The sequence below is a fragment of the Chelonia mydas genome, chromosome 8 (genome assembly GCF_015237465.2).
Source record: "Chelonia mydas isolate rCheMyd1 chromosome 8, rCheMyd1.pri.v2, whole genome shotgun sequence".
NCBI classification, from domain to species: domain Eukaryota; kingdom Metazoa; phylum Chordata; order Testudines; family Cheloniidae; genus Chelonia; species Chelonia mydas.
The window spans coordinates 101,431,722-101,450,328 of NC_057854.1; the positions used below are offsets into that span (position 1 = coordinate 101,431,722).

General features: G+C 51.1%; 1 protein-coding gene across 1 annotated transcript in view; it reads left to right on the forward strand.

Moving 5' to 3' along the window:
• Window positions 1-18,607, forward strand: part of LOC102941819 (phosphatidylinositol 3-kinase regulatory subunit gamma) — a 346,924-nt gene that overhangs the window by 81,486 nt on the left and 246,831 nt on the right. The window contains exons 3-4 of the mRNA XM_037906008.2: window positions 3,281-3,373; window positions 6,663-6,740. Coding sequence (XP_037761936.2) covers window positions 3,281-3,373; window positions 6,663-6,740 — 171 coding nt within the window. The remainder of the gene's footprint in view (window positions 1-3,280; window positions 3,374-6,662; window positions 6,741-18,607) is intronic.

An 18,607-nucleotide genomic window follows, 5' to 3' on the forward strand; every position in this document is an offset into this window, starting at 1 on the left:
TTGAGCTACAGGAGGATCGCTGTGAGCGGTACAGGGCCAATGGCACACAGCTGAGCTGTTCTGATGCCGTCCGGTAGAGGGCAGTGCAGCATACACCTACCGCCCAAGTAGAGGATATCGCTCTATGTATCACTGTGTGGAAGCTACCGGCTGTCCATCCTGTGTGATCAGGACAAGCTAGTAAATCTGGTGAGTAAGCAGCTGAAACAGCAATGGGAGGTGGGTGCTTAGAAAGCTGTCATGGCCAAGGAGATCCCGCCCACCCCACCCCACCCCACTCCAAAGCCAGTAGAGAGCCGTCACACAATCCTGCTGGGTCCCCGTTCAGACCCTGGCTGGCTGCTTGAGACCCCTCCCCTGGCCACGCGTCCTTTGGACATGTAAAAGAAAGAAATGGGCCGGAAGCGCTCTCAGCCTCACTGCGCTGCTTCCCCCAAAGGGTTAGCCGAAGAGCCCGTGAAAATCTAAGCTCATCCCCTCTGACAGCTTGGGTAGTTTCACATCCTGCTGCTTGTCACAATAAATCGGAAGGGAGGCAGTGGAAGCCCAGGGCCTTAGAGCCCACCTCTGCGGAAGGGCCTGCCAGAGCAAAACGGCCAAACCTGTGCTTTTTGGGTGGTGCTTTTCAATTCTTCCATGAAGGGAATTTTGGCCTCGTCTGCCTTTGTCATGTGTACACCCCCTGTTGATTGCTGCATTCGCCGCCATATACTCCATGCATCTATCGACCCAGCTGTCTGTGAACCTGTCTGTGTCTGTGGCCCTCATCACCAGAGTTCATCCGAGTGCCACAACTCTGATAAGGCACGAGAAAAGAAATCCTCAACCGACAGGGGGAAAAAACGAAATAGCGGGGGGCTGAGGTGTTCCCACGATGCAAGTTCCTGCCTTGTTCATGCTGGGCTTTCTTGCATGTGCATGGAAACCAGAATGTCTTTGAAAATAAAGGTCCAGTAGAAATTACTGTGGCCAGATTTTAAAAGAAAATTAAATGACAAAAGGTAAAAATCCGGGCAGCCGAACTGGAAGCTGAGTTCTTCTGAAAATGTGTGTGTGTGGGTGTGTGTGTGTGTGTGTGTGTAAATCTCAGGGAATAATCCCTCCCCCCCCCCACGGTCTATATTAAGCAGGGGGTTGGATTGGATGATCCTAGTGCTCCCTACTGACTTTGAAATGTGTGAATCTCTGAGACCGATAGATCGGGGGGCGGGGGGGTGAGGGGCGGATTGGCAGATCCTGTGATACTATAGGGCTCAATATGATGGGGGGTTGGTTGGAATGCAGTGGAGTTTGTTGGTCCATTTACAGCCTCTCCTGTCACACTGCTGGGTGGTAGTGAACTGATTGTCAGTGCAATTGCTGGCATGGTGCCTAGAGCTTTGGGGTTGTGCTTTGTCAATGGAAAAACTATATAAATATAGGAGGGGAAGAAGACTCTTCCACGTAGCTGATTACATAGCCATGGTGGAGGATCGTGGAGAGGCGGAAGAAAGGAACCCCGTTGGGCTAAAACCCCTGGCTCTCTGGAGATGTGTCAAGGGGTCTTTAGTGTGGAGAGTACTTAGAGAAGCTTATTTACACATCCTGCCTGGAAAGTGAAACGCCTGGCAGCGTGACACTCCCAAACATCACATCGGGGGATTCATTCAGGGAGAAGAACGCCACCAACCGAATCCTCAGAACTACCCCGACAGCCCTGCCTTGCTCATTATTAACTGGTGTGTCATTGCAAACCATAACGACACATTGGCACAACAGATGGTTTGGTCACAAGGAATAAAACGGCTCTCGCTGAGTCGATGCGGCTTAGCGGCATCATTCCAGCTGAGGACCTGGGTCATGGTTCTTCCTTCCTGTATTGGGCGTCGGAGGTGCACTTGGCAGAAAGTCTAGAAGAAGACACGTTTCCTGTAAAAAGGAGCTCGCAAGCAAAGTAGAGAGACAAACCAGGGGCCTACGCAGTGCACCCAATGGCCAGGTGCAGGCATCATGCAGATTTTAGGGCGAGAGGCTCCCCCCCCTTAACAAATATAAATAAACGAACCCCAAGGCAAATCTAGAACTAGCCTGCAGGCCCGGTGGCATTGAGGAACATCAGCAATGCCACAGCTCCAGCATGGCTGGCGGGAAAGTGGCATCGGTGTAAGCATAGTGCGTGAGGGGGGCAGTTCTTCTGGTCCCCATGAATGGAGGCGGAGGTGCCCTGGTGCTGGTCTATTCCAGTTGAATTCCGATTTTGAAATTGCTGTGGGGGAGGGCAGCGGAAATAATACGTTAATATTCAGGGCCCATCATGCACCATCAAAACAGCAGTAATCCTGGCTGCTCAAAGGACAATTTGAGCAAGTGGGGAAGAGTCCTTACCTGAATGGGGAACCAAAGTTACTGCTAGCACTTGGGTGGCTGCTGGGGAAAATCGCCCATTAACATTTGTTAGAACATAAGAACGGCCACACTGGGTCAGACCCAAGGTCCATCTAACCCAGTGTCCTGTCTTCCGACAGTGGCCAAGGCCAGGTGCCCCAAAGGGAATGAACAGACAGGTAATCACCAAGTGATCCATCCCCTGTCACTCATTCCTAGCTTCCGGCAAACAGAGGCTAGGGAATTCAAAGGAATTTGTGTTGGTTGTGGCTTGGGCTTGTGGCTTGGAGGTGGCGTTTTCCCTCTGTCAGGAAAACCGTCGGCGTTCGCTGTGGTTACGGTGGAGCCATGCAGAGCTATGCTGACATGGTCTCTGTCGTGTAGCCAGAGCCTGTGTTCGCTCGCCGCATGCTGCGAATGTGTCCCTCTCCTGTGGTTACAATGGGACTCTCAGGAGATACTTGGGAGCTGCAAATTTCAAATTCCCCAGCAGCAGCAGTCCCACTGGAAACCTGATCCCGCGAGTTAGGGCCGTCCAACTGTGAAACAGACAGAGACCACGTGACCCGCACGCCCGACCACAGCAGCTGGCATGTTTGCATAACGACCCCGGAATTAACGGGAGCAAGTCCCTGGAGAATGGCTTCAAATGAGGAATCCGAGACAATCTGTTGTTTGTTTGCGTGCAATTAGCAAAGTGGGAAAGAGGAGCAATCCATCTAATACATGATTCTTTGCAAATTACATACTTGGCTCATTATCACCCCCTATTTTCCAGGCACTGGCCCATCAGAGAGATTGAATATGCTATTTAACTGCACCACAGCTGCCGTCCAGCCAAATTGCCTTGTTGACAAGCACTGAGATCCACTCTGCTCAATCATCTTTATTTGTCTCTCATCTGTCTCTCTAACAGGACCCGCTGGGCAGGCCGAGGTTGCAGAGTTAAGACTCCCTGAGCAAGCGCTTCTGGTTGTAATGAGACTCATTGAAGCTTTGGAAAACCAAGGTACGTCAGGGGTATGTTCCCTTGGGCACCTCCTCACATTTCTTCCAGCCAGGACAAATTCGTGCATTGGGCATGCGTGTTCCCTGTGTCATGTGCACACTCCTTCCCTGCTGACGCGGCATGATGGACCATCAGAAACGGGCCCCATCCACCCCGGGGACCAAAATCAAGATTTACCCAGTGCGCTTCCACTGACTTCAATGGAGCTATTCCAGATCTATGCCGGAGTGAGAGCAGGATTTGACTCCACGTGGCTGAAACCTTTTAAACGAGGCTACAGCCTGACAGTGACACAGACTGCAACCGTCCCTAGCACCATTCTGAAATATGCAACAACCACCTGCACAAGCCATGCTATGAAATCTCGAGGATGGATTACCTGTGGGGTAGCATTATCTAAAGTGAAACCAACAAAAACCTGTTTGCTCCGGACAGGGAAACCTATACTACCTGGAGGCTAGGGTCCACCCCTGTGTGTCCGATCCACAGCAGAGATGGGTCTGCACAGGCTTGCCGATTCAGCTCAAATCTCCAGTTCACTCCCTATCATCACTCGAGATGGGGGCTGCCATATTTGCCCCAGCCATGCTAGGCATCGGTTGTTGGGGGTGATTCTGGTACTTAATGTCTGTTGATGAGCACAGGTCATTTGCTGTCATGGTTCAACCATGGCCTTGTTCTGCCTGGCGCTTGGCAGTTGTTGGGCCAGCAACCAGAGCAAGCCCCACATGCAGACAGTTTGCAGGGGCCGGGGGGAGTTTAGCACTGGGCTCAGCTGGTTCAGAGCATGGCTGTCACTGACTGCTGAATTAGGGTTCATCCCCAAGCGGGGACATGGCTGTTGACAACCCACATTGATGGTGGAGGGTAAGAACATGAGGCTCAGTCTCTGCACCCAGGGAACGTCAGCACGCTTTGCAGCTCTCCTTTGGTCTCCTCTGAAGCTGCATGTTACACTTTGAGCCATAATAGCGGAGCTGAGAGAATAATTGCGCATGAAACCAGCAATGTCAGGCTCAGATGCCGTTAGGACTCTGGCAAGCTGTGCAGCTCATAGAGTTGCAGGGGGCTTTACTTCTATCTGGCTGGGGAAGAGAGGGGCCTGTGGACACTCGTTACAGCAGGGAGTGCGCATAAAGGGAAGGCGGAGTCTCTCTGAACATCCATCCCCCTTCTCGGAAAAGTCTAGGACTGGCGGAAAATGTTCCATCAAAATTGTTGTTCAATGGACACTGGGGTTTTTTTTTGGCTAAATGACAGTTTTCATGAAAAGTAACTGAAATATTTTGATTCAGATATCTTGCCCCCAGTGCCTTATGGGAATTGTAGTTCAGTGAGTTTCCATTCTCCTCCCTGGGTTGGGATACCCAGCTGGACTACATCCCCCGTAATACACCAGGGCCAGTGTCTCCCATGATGCTACCACCTCCCTTCACCATGAGGAGAAACAGTGGTGCGTCATGGGAGAGGTAGTCCAATCAGTGAGCCCAGTCAATCGAGGAGAATAGGAGCAGGAGTCACCCAAACTGTTACTCCCCGGAGGCACGGCAGCAGGGTTTCCACATCAAAATATTTTAGTTTTTGATTTTTTTTCTGACTGAAAAATTGAACGTTTCTTTGAAAAATGTTGACAAATGCGTTTTTTCCCCCATCACCATTTTCTGTGGGTAAAACCCCATTTTCAGACCAGCTCTAGCGAAGTCCCAATTGCTCTGTCAAAAGGGAGCTGGATGAGGTCGGAGGGCTAGAGATCATAGAATCATAGAATCATAGAATATCAGGGTTGGAAGGGACCCCAGAAGGTCATCTAGTCCAACCCCCTGCTCGAAGCAGGACCAAGTCCCAGTTAAATCATCCCAGCCAGGGCTTTGTCAAGCCTGACCTTAAAAACCTCTAAGGAAGGAGATTCTACCACCTCCCTAGGTAACGCATTCCAGTGTTTCACCACCCTCCTAGTGAAAAAGTTTTTCCTAATAATGAATGGATTAGCCCCTTAACATGGATATAATTAGTCATTCTGAATATTTGTAATTATTTTTTTTAAATCAAAAGGGCCATTTTTTTCCAAAAATGAACATTTTGGACCCAATAGGAGGGTTTTTGTATTTTTCTGGGTTTTTTAATTAAATCTGAAAACAACAAATGTTCAGATTTTGACTTTCCCTTTTTTCCTCTGGTAAAATGAAAAAAAGAAGGCATTGGGAAAAGAAAAGAAAAGAAAAGAAAAGAAAAGAAAAGAAAAGAAAAGAAAAGAAAAGGGGGAAAGCCCCCAAACCTGAAAGTCTTAAGTAACTTTTTGTGTGTGTGAAAATTTTTGAATAAGCAAAAAGGAAAAGTGCTTTTAGCTTTTCATATATTTTGCACACACACAAAAAATCTTTCCCATTTTTTATCCAGCTCTAGATCTAACTTTCATAACAGGAAGAGAGACACTCATAGGCACATAACACATCTGAACTGGCCAGCCCTATAATAGGCATTAGCTTGGGTCATAGAAACGGCCCTGTGTATGCCTCCACACTACTATAGGTAGCTGTCTGAGGCTTATGATTAGAGCTCGGAGAAATTGTTTTTGCACAGAACCACAGATTCAGCTACATTGGAATATTAGGCAAATGTGAGTCAATTTTGCAAAATTCTTTCAGTAAAAATAAAAAACTATAACAAATAAAAAAACCCGAACATGTTCCATTTTGACACTTTAAAAACAAAACATTTTGATTTTTCAGCTCAAAATGACTTTCCGTTTCAAAATTTCCTTGTAATTTTATTTAAAAGCAATCCAAAATGTCAAAAATGGTAAAAATCAAAATGAAACAATTTAATTTTGTCAAAGCATAACATTTAGGTTGGCCAGAAACAAAATCTTGTTTTGACTTTTTGATTTGCTGAACATTTTGAAAAAAAAAAATCATTTTGGGTCGACCCAAAACAATTTTTTGGGGGGGGGAGGGCGGGTTATTAGTATTTTTGGAATTGCTAGCACATCGAAAAATTGATTATTCACCCAACTCTGACACATAGTGGTGCAGTTCTGATTCCATCCAGTAGAGGGCACTGTTCACTCATACGCTCTCACACACAACACAACTCAACACACACCTAAGGTTGCAGGCTATTGATAGTGGAACAGAGACCACAAAACAAGATGACCCTGTCGCTCTAATGCTGACCCCATCTCTGCGTCGGGCCCTTTGAGCAGATCTGAATTAAAACGTGGTTTGTTTGCATGGTGCTTTGGAGGGGGAATTCTTGACTCTGATTTCTTTTTTCCCTTTTGGTTTCAAAGGCATCGACAATGAGGCTCTTTACCGAGCCCCTCCTGGCTCCTTCAGCAACCCTGAGCTCAAACAGGCTCTTCTGACAGGTAAGCCACCATCACGCTGTTCCCTCCTTCATCCCGATGGGCAGAGATGCTTCGTACCGGGTGTGTGCGAAGCTGGGAGAAGCAGGGTCGTTCATTACAGGAGCGCTCCCTGCGCATAAGCAGTGTGTCCGCGAGCCACCTTTTCGTTTCCAGCACCGGGATCTAGAGTTCTGGCAATATCATTATAAGAGTCCTAAGCAGTGATCGGAATAGAATGCTGTAATGAACTGTCTGCTGGGAATATGCCACCACTCCCCCCTACTGGCTAGAATCACAACTGCTTAGCGGTGTGTGTGGCATAGGCCCTATACTGCTGACAGCGGATGGAGATTTCCCTGTAGCTCAAATGCTAAGGGCTTTTGCTTTTGGAGCAGGAAGATCTGAGTTGTGTCCCTGCTGTGGCTGCAAAGGGCTGAATGGCCATGCTGTACACTGCATAGTGATGGCCATGAAGTTCCTAAATGTCTACGGAATTTTGTTATAATGCCTTTCTATTTATGTAACATCCTTACAGTGCAATTATATGCCACAGCAACGGCGTTGTGGTGCTCTGTGTTTGTTCCCCAGTAACGTTCATAGCAAATGGGCTCAGTTTCAAAGTAAAAAGCTAGTTTTCCTGACAGCCAGCTCTGCGTGTACGCTCTTAAGAGAGCCAAGCAGGAGTGGGGGGTCTGTGAACCTTTTTTCATAGATTCATAGAATATCAGAGTTGGAAGGGACCTCAGGAGGTCATCTAGTCCAACCCCCTGCCTAGCCTAGGGGAGGCCAGGAAACTGTAGATCCTGCTTGAAGAGGCTGTGTAGCGATGCTGTGGGACGGTCTGTCAGGACAGTGATGTGCCGTGATCTTGCTGATAGAAGCCATTTAAAAGGAAAGTGAAAATCAAAAGCGTGGGTATGGGCAGAAGAATGGCTGTGTTACCACGGCACCTTCCAAGTCCGATCAGCAGAGCCAATGCAGATCTGGGACAGGGAGCTGGATTCTCTTCTGACTCACATATAGCCTACAGAATGGTTAGGTGAGGGCCAAATGCGGACTGCTTAATATCAGTGGGGACACGCGAGTCGGACGGGGCCCAGCTTGACTCTCAGATCCCAGGCTGAACTTGCGTGGGAGACCCCAGGACATGCTGGGGAAATCTGTAAAATTCCCAAGTATGTTGCATATTCCATGCACGTGTAGAATCATCATTAGTTGGAGTAACCCTCCAGGCAGTGTGCCACGGTGACAGTTTGGGAAAAGTCTTCAGCCCGTGTGATAACTGAGGAGTTGATCAGTGTCATTCTACCCATTCTGTAGCTGGGTAAGCTGAAGAGCAAACGGGCCACGGCCTATATTTTCAAAAGTGGCCTCTCCTCTTGGATGCAGCTCCCAGTTTTCAGCACCCCTGAAGATTAGGCCTTAGGTGTGGCTGGATAGATACCAGAAAGGAAAGGGCACGTGGTAATTGTAGCTGCAGATGGTGCAGTACTGGGGAGTCAGGAACCCTGCATTCAATTCCCTGCTCCGCCACAGTCTTCCTGTGTGGCCTTGTTCAAGGCGCTTAGTGTCGCTGTGCCTCAGTTCCGCCATCTGTACAATGGGGATAATACCCTGCCCTGCCTCCCAGGGGGTTGTGAGGATAAACCCATTCAAGGTTGGGAGGTGCTCAGATCCTGTGGCGATGGTGGCCATAGAAGTACCTGAGAGAGCTTGATGTGCCTCGGGATCACACGGTGAGTCCGTGACCCGGGCAGGTGTAGGATGACCCAGAATTCCCACTGCTGGAGCTAGCAGAGCAGAAGTGACAGAAAATTTTCCACCAAACCGTTTATTTTTGACAAAAAAATCTCCATCAAAACGTTTCCCCCCCACCCCCACTTAAGCAAAAATCATAACCAGAAAAAAACTTGTTAAAAAAACCTCTTTTTCTTAAACAAAAGCAGGAAAATGATCTGTTTCCCGCCACAAAGAATATGGAATATTTTCTCAACAGCCCTAGTCAGAACCACTAGCCCATGCGCTCCTCCTGATGTGTTTGATGCAGAGAGGGAAGGACGTTTCAGATAAAATCCTGCCATCCACTCTTCCAGTGTGGAAGCTGGTGTTAAGTCGGCAGAGTTGGGAGACCAGCTGGTTTTCCACGGAGCAGCAGCGTGTGCCTCGCAGACCGGTTTGGGAACCAGTGGAAAGACGAGGCCTGGAGATAGTTACTTTTCTTCCTCTTTCTATAGTTAGGGCCAGATCCTTAGCTGGTGTAAATCAGCAGCGCTCCTTCTCTTGAAGCTGGTGCAGGAACCAGCGGAGGAATTGGCTCTTCCATTTATTTTCCTTGTTCTCTGTTCATTTTTGTTTTCAGTAGTTTCTTAGGAGGGTTTTTAAGGTTAATTTTTTAATTGATTTTTCTCCATATTTTTCAGTGCCCCCCAGAGCCCCAAACTTCCCTGTTGCTCCCTGAAGGGGGAGCAATCTCTGTCCCACCTCCAGCTCCCCTCCTCCTCACCCCTTGGGAAGCTGCACTGTCCCCTCGATTCACTCCACACATGGGGTCTCTTGGTGCAGGAAAGCACTAGCCGGTGATCCAGCAGTGACGCTAGGAAGAGCCCTCCCAATGGAGAGGCTGGGGGAGGTTTGACTCCGGTTTGCCTTATCCTGAGCCCATGCTTAGAAGATCAAAGGCAAGGCAGGCTAGGTCATAAAAACCAGGCTCGGCATCAAAGCTTTGAAAGATTAGGAGACTCCAGGCGGACAGCGAATTGCAAACAGCCCCTTCAAGGTGGACCACTGCTGTGATGTGGCTCAGAGACTCTGCCCACACATTCAGAGTCCAACTGATTGCCAGCTTTAGGGTCAGGAAGGATTTTCCCCCCAGATCGGATAGGCTGGGAATTTAGGGGTTTTTCACCTTCCTCTAAAGTGAGGTGCACGGATCAGTTGCTAGGATCATCTGGGCATGTCCCATGTAGTCAGTGCCCTGCCGCTGCCTGGGCCTCGGGCATTGGTGGCATCTTGGCCTCTCTGCGGCCCACAAGTTCAGTCCCCTGAGGCCTGGAATGGTTGGGTCTAACCCAAGTTATAGGGCCAGCACAGGCATGATCGGGCGAAATCTGACACCTGGGTTATCCAGGAGCTCAGTCCCTTCTGGCCTTAGACCCGAGGAATTCGCTGAAAGAAATACAATCACCCTTGTTATCTGCATAGCGCCAGAGCAGACAGCATGGCACGCCCGGTACCGAGGCAGATGGGGTCCCTGCCCCACGCAGGATGCCCACATGACAGAGTAGCACAGTACCATGGCAAAATCTGGGAAAGAGGGAGAGAGCTGTAGGCTGGGGGTGGGCCTTGGGGGACGGGGGCAGTGGGGCACCAGCAGTCCTGGGGTGACGCCCACCCCAATGCAGAGAGCCAACAGAAGGCCCCCTCCAGCCCCCACCGGTGCCAAGATTCCCCAATGACACCAAGCTTCAGTACTGCAGAAGAGCTTGCTTTGGGTCCTGGGCCCCAAGGGGGCAGGGGGGTTAATTTCACCCCGGGGCCACTGAAGCCAGTGGGAGTTGACAATCCTTGGGTGATGCCTTTAATTAAATTTGTTACTGGTTTTTGGTGTCCCTAACCTTAAAATACTCTCCGCCCCCTCAACCCAGCCCTTCCTGGCCAGATTTCCAAGCTGGGTTCCAGGCATCTTCCTTTTTCTTTTTTAAAAGAGACCCTCTATCCCCACTTGTCCATAGGGAGGCGCTGTGGTACCAGGCAGTGCCCAGCCGCTGGCTCCATGTGGGCTCTCCGCCCCACGGCTGAGGCTTGGGAGCTGCATCGGGAAAGCTCCCTTCCCTGCGTCTGGTTCCTCGCTGACCCTGTGCCCACGGGTCCTGGCTGTTGGCGAGGTGGCGCTGCGGCAGTGCCAGGGGCGGGGTGGGCTCCGCTGCCGGGCTCCTGACGTCCCAGGCCCATGAGGAGCTGTCGCGCCAGGCCGCGTTGCTATGGAGAGGGAGTTGATGGAAGAGCTATATAAAGCCACATGAGCTCATCGCTTTTTAGCACAACCAGGAAGCAAGTCCGTAAAGGGGGAGAGGCGTTTAAAGGACCTCACCAGCTGCAAGGCGGCCTAGCAGGGGCAGAGATGGGCACGGGGTTTGCCTGGAGGGGAGCAGCCCTGGCTCCTGGTGTGGCAGAGACGGGGGGACTGGGAAAGTGCCCTGCCACGGGGAATTAAGATACCTTACTGCATATGGGGGTCAGCTCCCTCTGACCGCGGGCACGAAGCTGCATCTTAGCTGTGATGCCCTCGGGTCTCCATAGAGGAGGCCTGTGGGGGTATCCACTCCTACAGCTATATTAAGGAGGTGGGGTTGGGGCAGCAAGGCTGCCTGTCTACAGGCACCCAGTCAAGTCATTCTTCCACGTTCCCTGCTGTCTGCTGGAATCCAGGCTGTTCCCACCTGGCATAAACTTAGCTGCTGTGATAAGGGGGGGGGGGCTCCCCTAGCCTGAGCCCCGGGGGGTCCTTCCAGTTCAGAGCAGCAGCTCTGAGCCAAGCTTGGCCATGCTCGACACACAGATGGGCGAGCTCCGTGGGAAACCCAGGTGGTGCAGAGAGTGTCATTTGTACCGTTTGCCCCTCCGAGTTATTATGCAAGTAGTGCCCCGATATGGCACTAGGGGGCGCTGTGCCACTTAAAGACAATGACCCAAATGCCAAGGCCCAGCAATAGCATCAAATATTGGACCCCCCTTTAGATGGGACGTTGGCCTTGGTGTTCAGACCAGATTCCAGCTTTGGTGAGTCCATTCTGCCCCCCTATGGCTTGGTTGGACGCAGCATTTTTCTTCCCCCTTTCCCCCCGCCCCGGACTGGTGTGTTGTCTAGCTCTGTGTCCTGTTAAAACACCCAAAGGTGGCTGCATGTCAGTGCTAGGTTCAGTGATCCTTATCTAGACTCTTATGGGAACAGATGTTGTTATATTATAAACTACACCTCCCCTGTGCCCTCCCCCTCTTCCCGCCCCCACCCCCAAACTTCCTTGACTATCAACAAGGATGGTATTACTGATATTCTAGAGTGTTGATTTTATGAAGCACGGATGGATCCCTGTGGCTGGGGGACAGGGTAGGGCGTGAGAAATGACACAGTCCCTGCCACAGAGGACTTGCCATCTAAGAGTCTGATCCCTGCAGAATAGGGATCAAGTGGGAAATAAAGCCTGTATTCAGGAAAGCTCTTTAGCTCATGCTAAATATTAAGCATGTACTTAAATCCTATTGATTTCAATGGGACTTGAGCGTGGGTTTAAGGTTAAGCATGCACTTAAATGCTATCTTGAACAGGCCCCAATCCAGGAAAGCATCCCCACGTGATGTGCAGGTCTCTTGCTGTCCCTGTGCGCTGGCATGAGTTTCTCCAAAGGTGTAATGCTATTTGTTAATGATCCACAACACCTGTCTAGGGCTTGGTGCACAGGGAGACAATACATTGTCATGGGAGGTGGAGATCCCTGCAGGAGTTCCGGGCTAATCTCGCCAGCAAAGGAGATGAATCCTGTCAGCAACTGGCCTCTGCTCCATACGTGTGCTCTTGGGATGAGCCTGGTAAACATGCCCAGGGTGGCTAGGTAGATGGATGGGGGTGATAATACTGTGCCCCTTAAAGCCATGCACAGAATCTCCTGTTATTCTTCTGAGGCCAGCCCTAGCTTTTCACACTGGTTCATGGTTGGTTGTATGGGATGAGGAACAAGGGCATTACCAGAGCAGATCAGAGTGGAGGTCCATATAGCCCTGTATCCTAGCCAACACTAGCAACTTCAGAGGACAATGTAAGAACCCCACAGTAGCAGATGTAGGATAATTTCCCCTCCCCACACACCCCCACACATTAAATTGCCTCCTAATTCCTAATTAGAGATTGGATTAAACCCCAAAGCATGAGGTTTAATAGCACTTCCAAAATTTGTTAGCATTAACTGTGGTAATCTGGAATATTCTTGTCCTTCATATAAAGGTCCAATTCCTCCTTGAATCGTGCTAAATGTTTGGCCTCAACAGCATCCTGTGGCAGTGAGTTCCACAGTCTAATCACAGTTTGTGTGAAAAAATGTTTCCTTGTATCTGTGTCTGGCAGTCAGGGGCCAGAGTCCAGGGGCCTAGGTTGGAGGGGGTCAGAACTGGGGTCGGAGTCATAGAGCTGTAGCCTGATTTTGGGACTGGGCTCAGGGTCCTTGTAGTGATTCTAGGGGGCAGGGATGGAGGCACAGTTCAAGGCCCCAGGCCTGCGTCCATCACCAGAGTCAGAGTTTAAGCACCAAATTCTTGGGTAAAAGCCAGAGGCCAAGTACCGAAGCCAGGGATTGGGACTGGAGCTCATGGGCAGAAGCCAAGGATCTGAGCTGGGGTTGGGGTTGGGAGGCCGAGAGTGAGCCAAGTTGCAGATCAGTCACTACTGCTGGCAGGGGCCCAGCTCATTGCATGGACCCTTCCTGGAACTCCTCCTTAAATAGGGTACCTGGACCAATCAGGGGCCTTGAGGGACGCTGTCAGTCCAGCCTTCTGAGGCGGGACTTCCTGTGCTGTTTATCTCCACAGGGTTTGTGGGGTAATGCATGCTGTCCTAACATGGCTGCCAGGGAGCAGCATGGCAGTGTGGGCCCTCCTGCAGACCTGGGTTCTAGTCCTGTCCCCGCAGAGCCTCACAGTCTCTTTTGAATTTGACACCTTTTCATTTGATGGACTGATCCCAGATGCTCCGAGACAGGGAGACCAGAAGTTCCCGATCCACCTTCTCTAGCCTGAGCATGTCACTCCTCCGCTGGCCAGCCCTGTGGTCCATACACAGCTAGCCTCTCCTCTCCGCCCCAAGCGTTAAGGACGGAGACAGATTTTCAAGAGAGAAGGCGGCATTTGGCAGGGATGGGAGTGTGTTTGCGTGCGTGCTTATCGGGGCTCAAATCTTAATACCCGGCGCTCTTGGGCTGTGACTCCTTTGTCTCCAGTGAGATGTTTGCACCAAATCATTCCCTTCCCCCGCCCCGTATTAAGAGCCTTTCTCTCCCCATCCTAATTGTATCGCGTCACAGAACCGGCCGTCTCCACTTGGCTCTGGAAACAAAGCTGCTGGTTTAGAAAGCCGGCCAGCACAGGCTCGGCGTTCTCTGCCCACTCCTCGTAGCTTGCTGCTGATTGGAAATGGCTTTCTAAAGATAGCTCGCCTGGCACCGGGGGGGGGGGCGGAAAATACATTGCAGGTTAGCCTGTTTTCTTTTCGCACCCAGCCCTGTCAGTCGCCAGCACGCACCAGGTGCAGTAATTATGGCTCTGCATGACTCATGTGAAATCCTTCCACTGTGTTTGGCCGTTTGACTGGGAATAGTTAGGGGTGCCTGATATAATTGTGGGTCTCTTTGGTTGGATTCTGCTCCCGCCTGCTGGCCTAGCTGATCTCTGCCAAGCTCCTTCTTCCTGCAACTAGCTGCCCTTAATAAAGGGCTTTTTGTGTTGTTTTTTAAATAACACAACTGTGCAGAGGTTTGAACAGTCATGGAACCATGTAGATTCAGTGACTGCTGGCTGAGCCGACACCCGGACTGTCAGAAAACTCCTCCTTACCCCAAACTTTGGAGCAACGATACTTGGATCCACACCAACTCCCTTGCTCCCCACTCCGGTTTGCATCTCTGAGCTAAAGGACCGCAACCATGGATTTCTGTGGTGCAACAGTCTGATTGTGATTAGTGTATCCTGATAGCTAGTGCAGTGGATGCATGTGTCCCTGCTAGACCACGGAATTAAAAAAAGGGGGAAAAGGGTGGTTTTTCTTGCTTATGTGTTTAGAAGAAAGCATGCTGATGAACCATGTTTTAGCTCTCTCTTGATTTTGAGAGAAAGGCTGGTCTTGTGGTTCAGGCCCTGGACTGGAAGTCAAGAAATCTGGGTGCAATCTTCTGCTCTGCTACAGACTCCCCGTGGGGCCTTGGGAGAGTTACTTAGTGTCTACATTGCACATTAAACCCAGGCTCTGACTCAGGTTTGAGCCCAACCCCCCTTCTGTCTGCACACAAATCAGCCTGGCTCAGATCAACAAGCACTTAGGATCCTGCTAGGGGGTGGGTCAGAACCCGAGTCCTGCTGGGACTTGGGTCCAAGCCATGTCATTTTGCAGTGTGGACGCAGCTCAAGACGCAAACCCGCGTCAGAAGGTCTGCATAGTGCAGTGTGGATGCGTTAGCCTGGCTGCGAGACCTGGATTCAGTGATTGTAAACCCAGGTTTACGATGCAGTGTGGATGCTCAAGCGTGGGCTTTGGAAACACCAAGTCCACAAGCCCTGGTCCCACCCGACCCAGTTTACAATGCAGTGTAGACACATCCTCTGTGTCTCTGGGTAGAGACAGCGATTTTTCCTTGCCTCTTGAGACTGTGAGGGCCTGTCTCTGACTGTGTGTTTGAACAGGACCTTGCTCAGTGGGGCCCTGTTCCTGACTGGGAACTCTAGGCTGGGCAGTAAAACGATTAACTTTAATAGCAAGAGTAAAGCCCTGCTCTGGCAGATAGTTACCATGTGCCCTTGTCTCTTCACCCAGGCGGGAAAAGAGCCCTTCTTATAATAATCGCTTGGTAGCCATATATCCCAGAGCACTTTACTGCTGAGCATTGAGGGCCCTGTTGTCCCCCTGGGGAAAGTGCAGAACTCCATCCACGGGAGATCACAGCCGAGCCCCCAGCCCTGTGCTCCATCCACGGGAGATCACAGCCGAGCCCCGGCCCTGTGCTCCATCCACGGGAGATCACAGCTGAGCCTCCGGCCCTATGCTCCATCCACGGGAGGTCACAGCTGAGCCCCCGGCTCTGTGCTCCATCCATGGCAGGTCACAGCTGAGCCCCGGCCCTGTGCTCCATCCATGGAAGGTCACAGCTGAGCCCCCAGCCCTGTGCTCCCTCCACGGGAGATCACAGCTGAGCCCCGGCCCTGTGCTCCATCCACGGGAGATCACAGCTGAGCCCCCAGCCCTGTGCTCCATCCACGGGAGATCACAGCCGAGCCCCGGCCCTGTGCTCCATCCACGGGAGATCACAGCTGAGCCCCTGGCCCTGTGCTCCATCCACGGGAGGTCACAGCTGAGCCCCGGCCCTGTGCTCCATCCATGGCAGGTCACAGCTGAGCCCCCAGCCCTGTGCTCCCTCCACGGGAGATCAGAGCTGAGCCCCGGCCCTGTGCTCCTTCCACGGGAGATCACAGCTGAGCCCCAGCCCTGTGCTCCATCCACGGGAGATCACAGTGCCCAGCTGTTTTGGAATGCGGTGCTTTTGGTAGCCCAGACAGGACTGCAGTGTGTGTTAAGTGAATCTCCTGGCGAGGCTGAAACCAGGATCGAGAGGCTGGTGTCTGGACTGGGCGGAGGGAAGCCACGCTAGATTCACGCCCCGTTTGGGTGGACGTCGTCCTCATTGCCACATTTGCCAGGAGGGGAAATGCCAAAGTTTGTTTTCCTAGTCCCCGGTGACTACCTCTGGAAACCCTCATTCCCCCCGTGAAAGGGACTTCAATCTGTCAGCTGATCCAGGGCCAGTCATCATCTGCAAGTCCTGGAAACTCTGCTGCCCGAACACTCCTCTGAATTCTAGCCTCCTTTATTTGAACGTATGTGTATTTTCCACCAGCGCCCCTAAGCCCTTCATAATAATGGAGTTGGGCAAACTAATTCCATTCAGCTTTGCTCCTGCGGGCACCAGTGCACATAAGCGTCCTCCTGCTATGCCAAGCAGAGCCTGGAGGACGGTAATTTGCAGCCACATCTCTCCCCGCTGCCATCCAGGGAGCTGGTGCTGGGTCTTCCCAGCTTCCGTGGGTCCCTTGCTGTAGGAGGGGGCTCTCCACAGCCTTGGTGAAAATCGGCCTAAACCATCTCAGCTTCTGAAGTGCTGAAGGTACCTTAGGCAACGTGCCCCATAAACCAAGACCAGGAGAAGGCCCTTACAGCCTGCCTCTGCCAACGTCTGGTGCAGGAGGGGGGCCGGTAAAACAGTTTTCCAGCATCAAGGGAAGTATCTCCATTTGTCAAGGGCTTGGGGATGTGCAGCCAATAGGATTTATTTCATGAATCAGGCAGGGGAAGCTTGGAGTTAGCAGAAGGTTGAGGGCGAGGGGCTGGCTCTGATCCTGTGACCATCACTGTAGTTTCTGATCTGGCCTGGCACTGATCCCATGCCATCGCCATGGTCTCTGTCTTGGGCTGGCTCTGATCCTGTGCCCCTCATCGTCATTTCTGACCTGGGCTGGCTCTCTTCTTGTGATTTACAGTCCAGATCACGTTACAGATCCCTCTGACAAGCGGCCGGCTCCTCTCCTGCACAGTTATTTCTTGTGCAATCTTTGCGGCGAGGGTGACTCACGATTCCTCTTGTGTCAGTGGGAGGAGGTGGGGGTGTGAGTCGCCAGATGGGGCCACCGAGGTCTATAAAGGCTTCAGAGCTGTTCATGCCTCGTGCTGGAGCAGGGGAACCAGCAGCAAATCAGGCTGAGCCTGCTGGGAAAAGTGAAGCCTGTTCCGAGTGACTCAGACTTTCCAGAGGAAGCTGAATAGAGCCATAAAATCCGATTGGATCCTGCAGGTTGAAAGGCTGGCTGGCTCTGCCTCTTGGGAGCACGGCAGGGCCCTGCTGCAGCAGCATTCTGTCCGGTTAATGAAATGAAACACCACCTCCCACGAAACTGCCACTCCACGTCCCCATCTTTCCTCTGCAGGTTGCAATCAGCACATAGGAGAGTAAGTGCTGGTATGAGCCTGTATAGCGAGCTGCATTTCCAGAGGCAGGATCTGGGTCCTTTCTAAGCCACCCCCTTTTGATCCCAAAACTCTGCCATGTTTCATCCTTGGCGGGTGGGGTCCCTTAGGTCGGAAGCCCCACCCCCGGAAGTGGTTTGCACTACCCGTTGCAAACTGATTTTCCTGGAAACCAAGAAGTAGCGGGATTTTAGTATGGGGGTAGCCATATTAGTCTGTATCCACAGAAAGAACAAGGAGTCCGGTGGCACCTTAAAGATGAACAGATTTATTTGGGCATAAGCTTTTGTGGGTAAAAAACCCACTTCTTCAGATGCATGGAGTGAAGTAATTTTCACTCCATGCATCTGAAGAAGTGGGTTTTTTACCGACAAAAGCTCATGCCCAAATAAATCTGTTTGTCTTTAAGGTGCCACCGGGCTCCTTGGGATTTTAGGGACCTCAAGTTCAATCACTCTTGCAGCCTATTCCTCTCCCTCCTGGGAAATAATGATTTTCTGCTTGGGACTTTGGGGTGGGAAAAGCAACAGGTGCCAACAGATTCTTAGGAAACACAGCTCTGTTTGGTAGTGAGCTGGTGAGAGTGTTGCATCCTGGGAAGCGGGATGTGAGGATTGGGGGGGGGGGAAACTTTGCCCTTCCCTGGTGCCTTTGATAATCTCCACCCACTTTTCCAATCAGTAAATAATTTATCTCAGCAATCCCTGTGTGCATCAAGTCAACAGCATTTATCTTTGGCTCGCCAATGGGGAAACTGAGGCACAGAGAGGCAGTGACTTGCCGGAGGTGGGCCTAATAAGCCAGGAGTAGAACCCAGAACTCCAGGTGGTCAGACAATGGGGGATTTTTTCACTGAAAATTTCAACTTTTCATTGAAAACTGAAACTGTTTCAGTATTTGACCAACGAAACCTGAAAAATGTGGCCTAAAGCCACCGGGGAAAAAATTGGTTTGGGGCTGAAAATTTCCTAGATTCAGTTTTCCAACCAAAAAATAAAAATAAAAAAATGTTCAAGGAAAACAGACACTTTCAGCAAAATATTCTCGTTTCGCTGAAAGCCCAGCCTTCAACTGAATCAAGGAGCCCGACCCAGAGCTTCCAACTCCCCGCGGC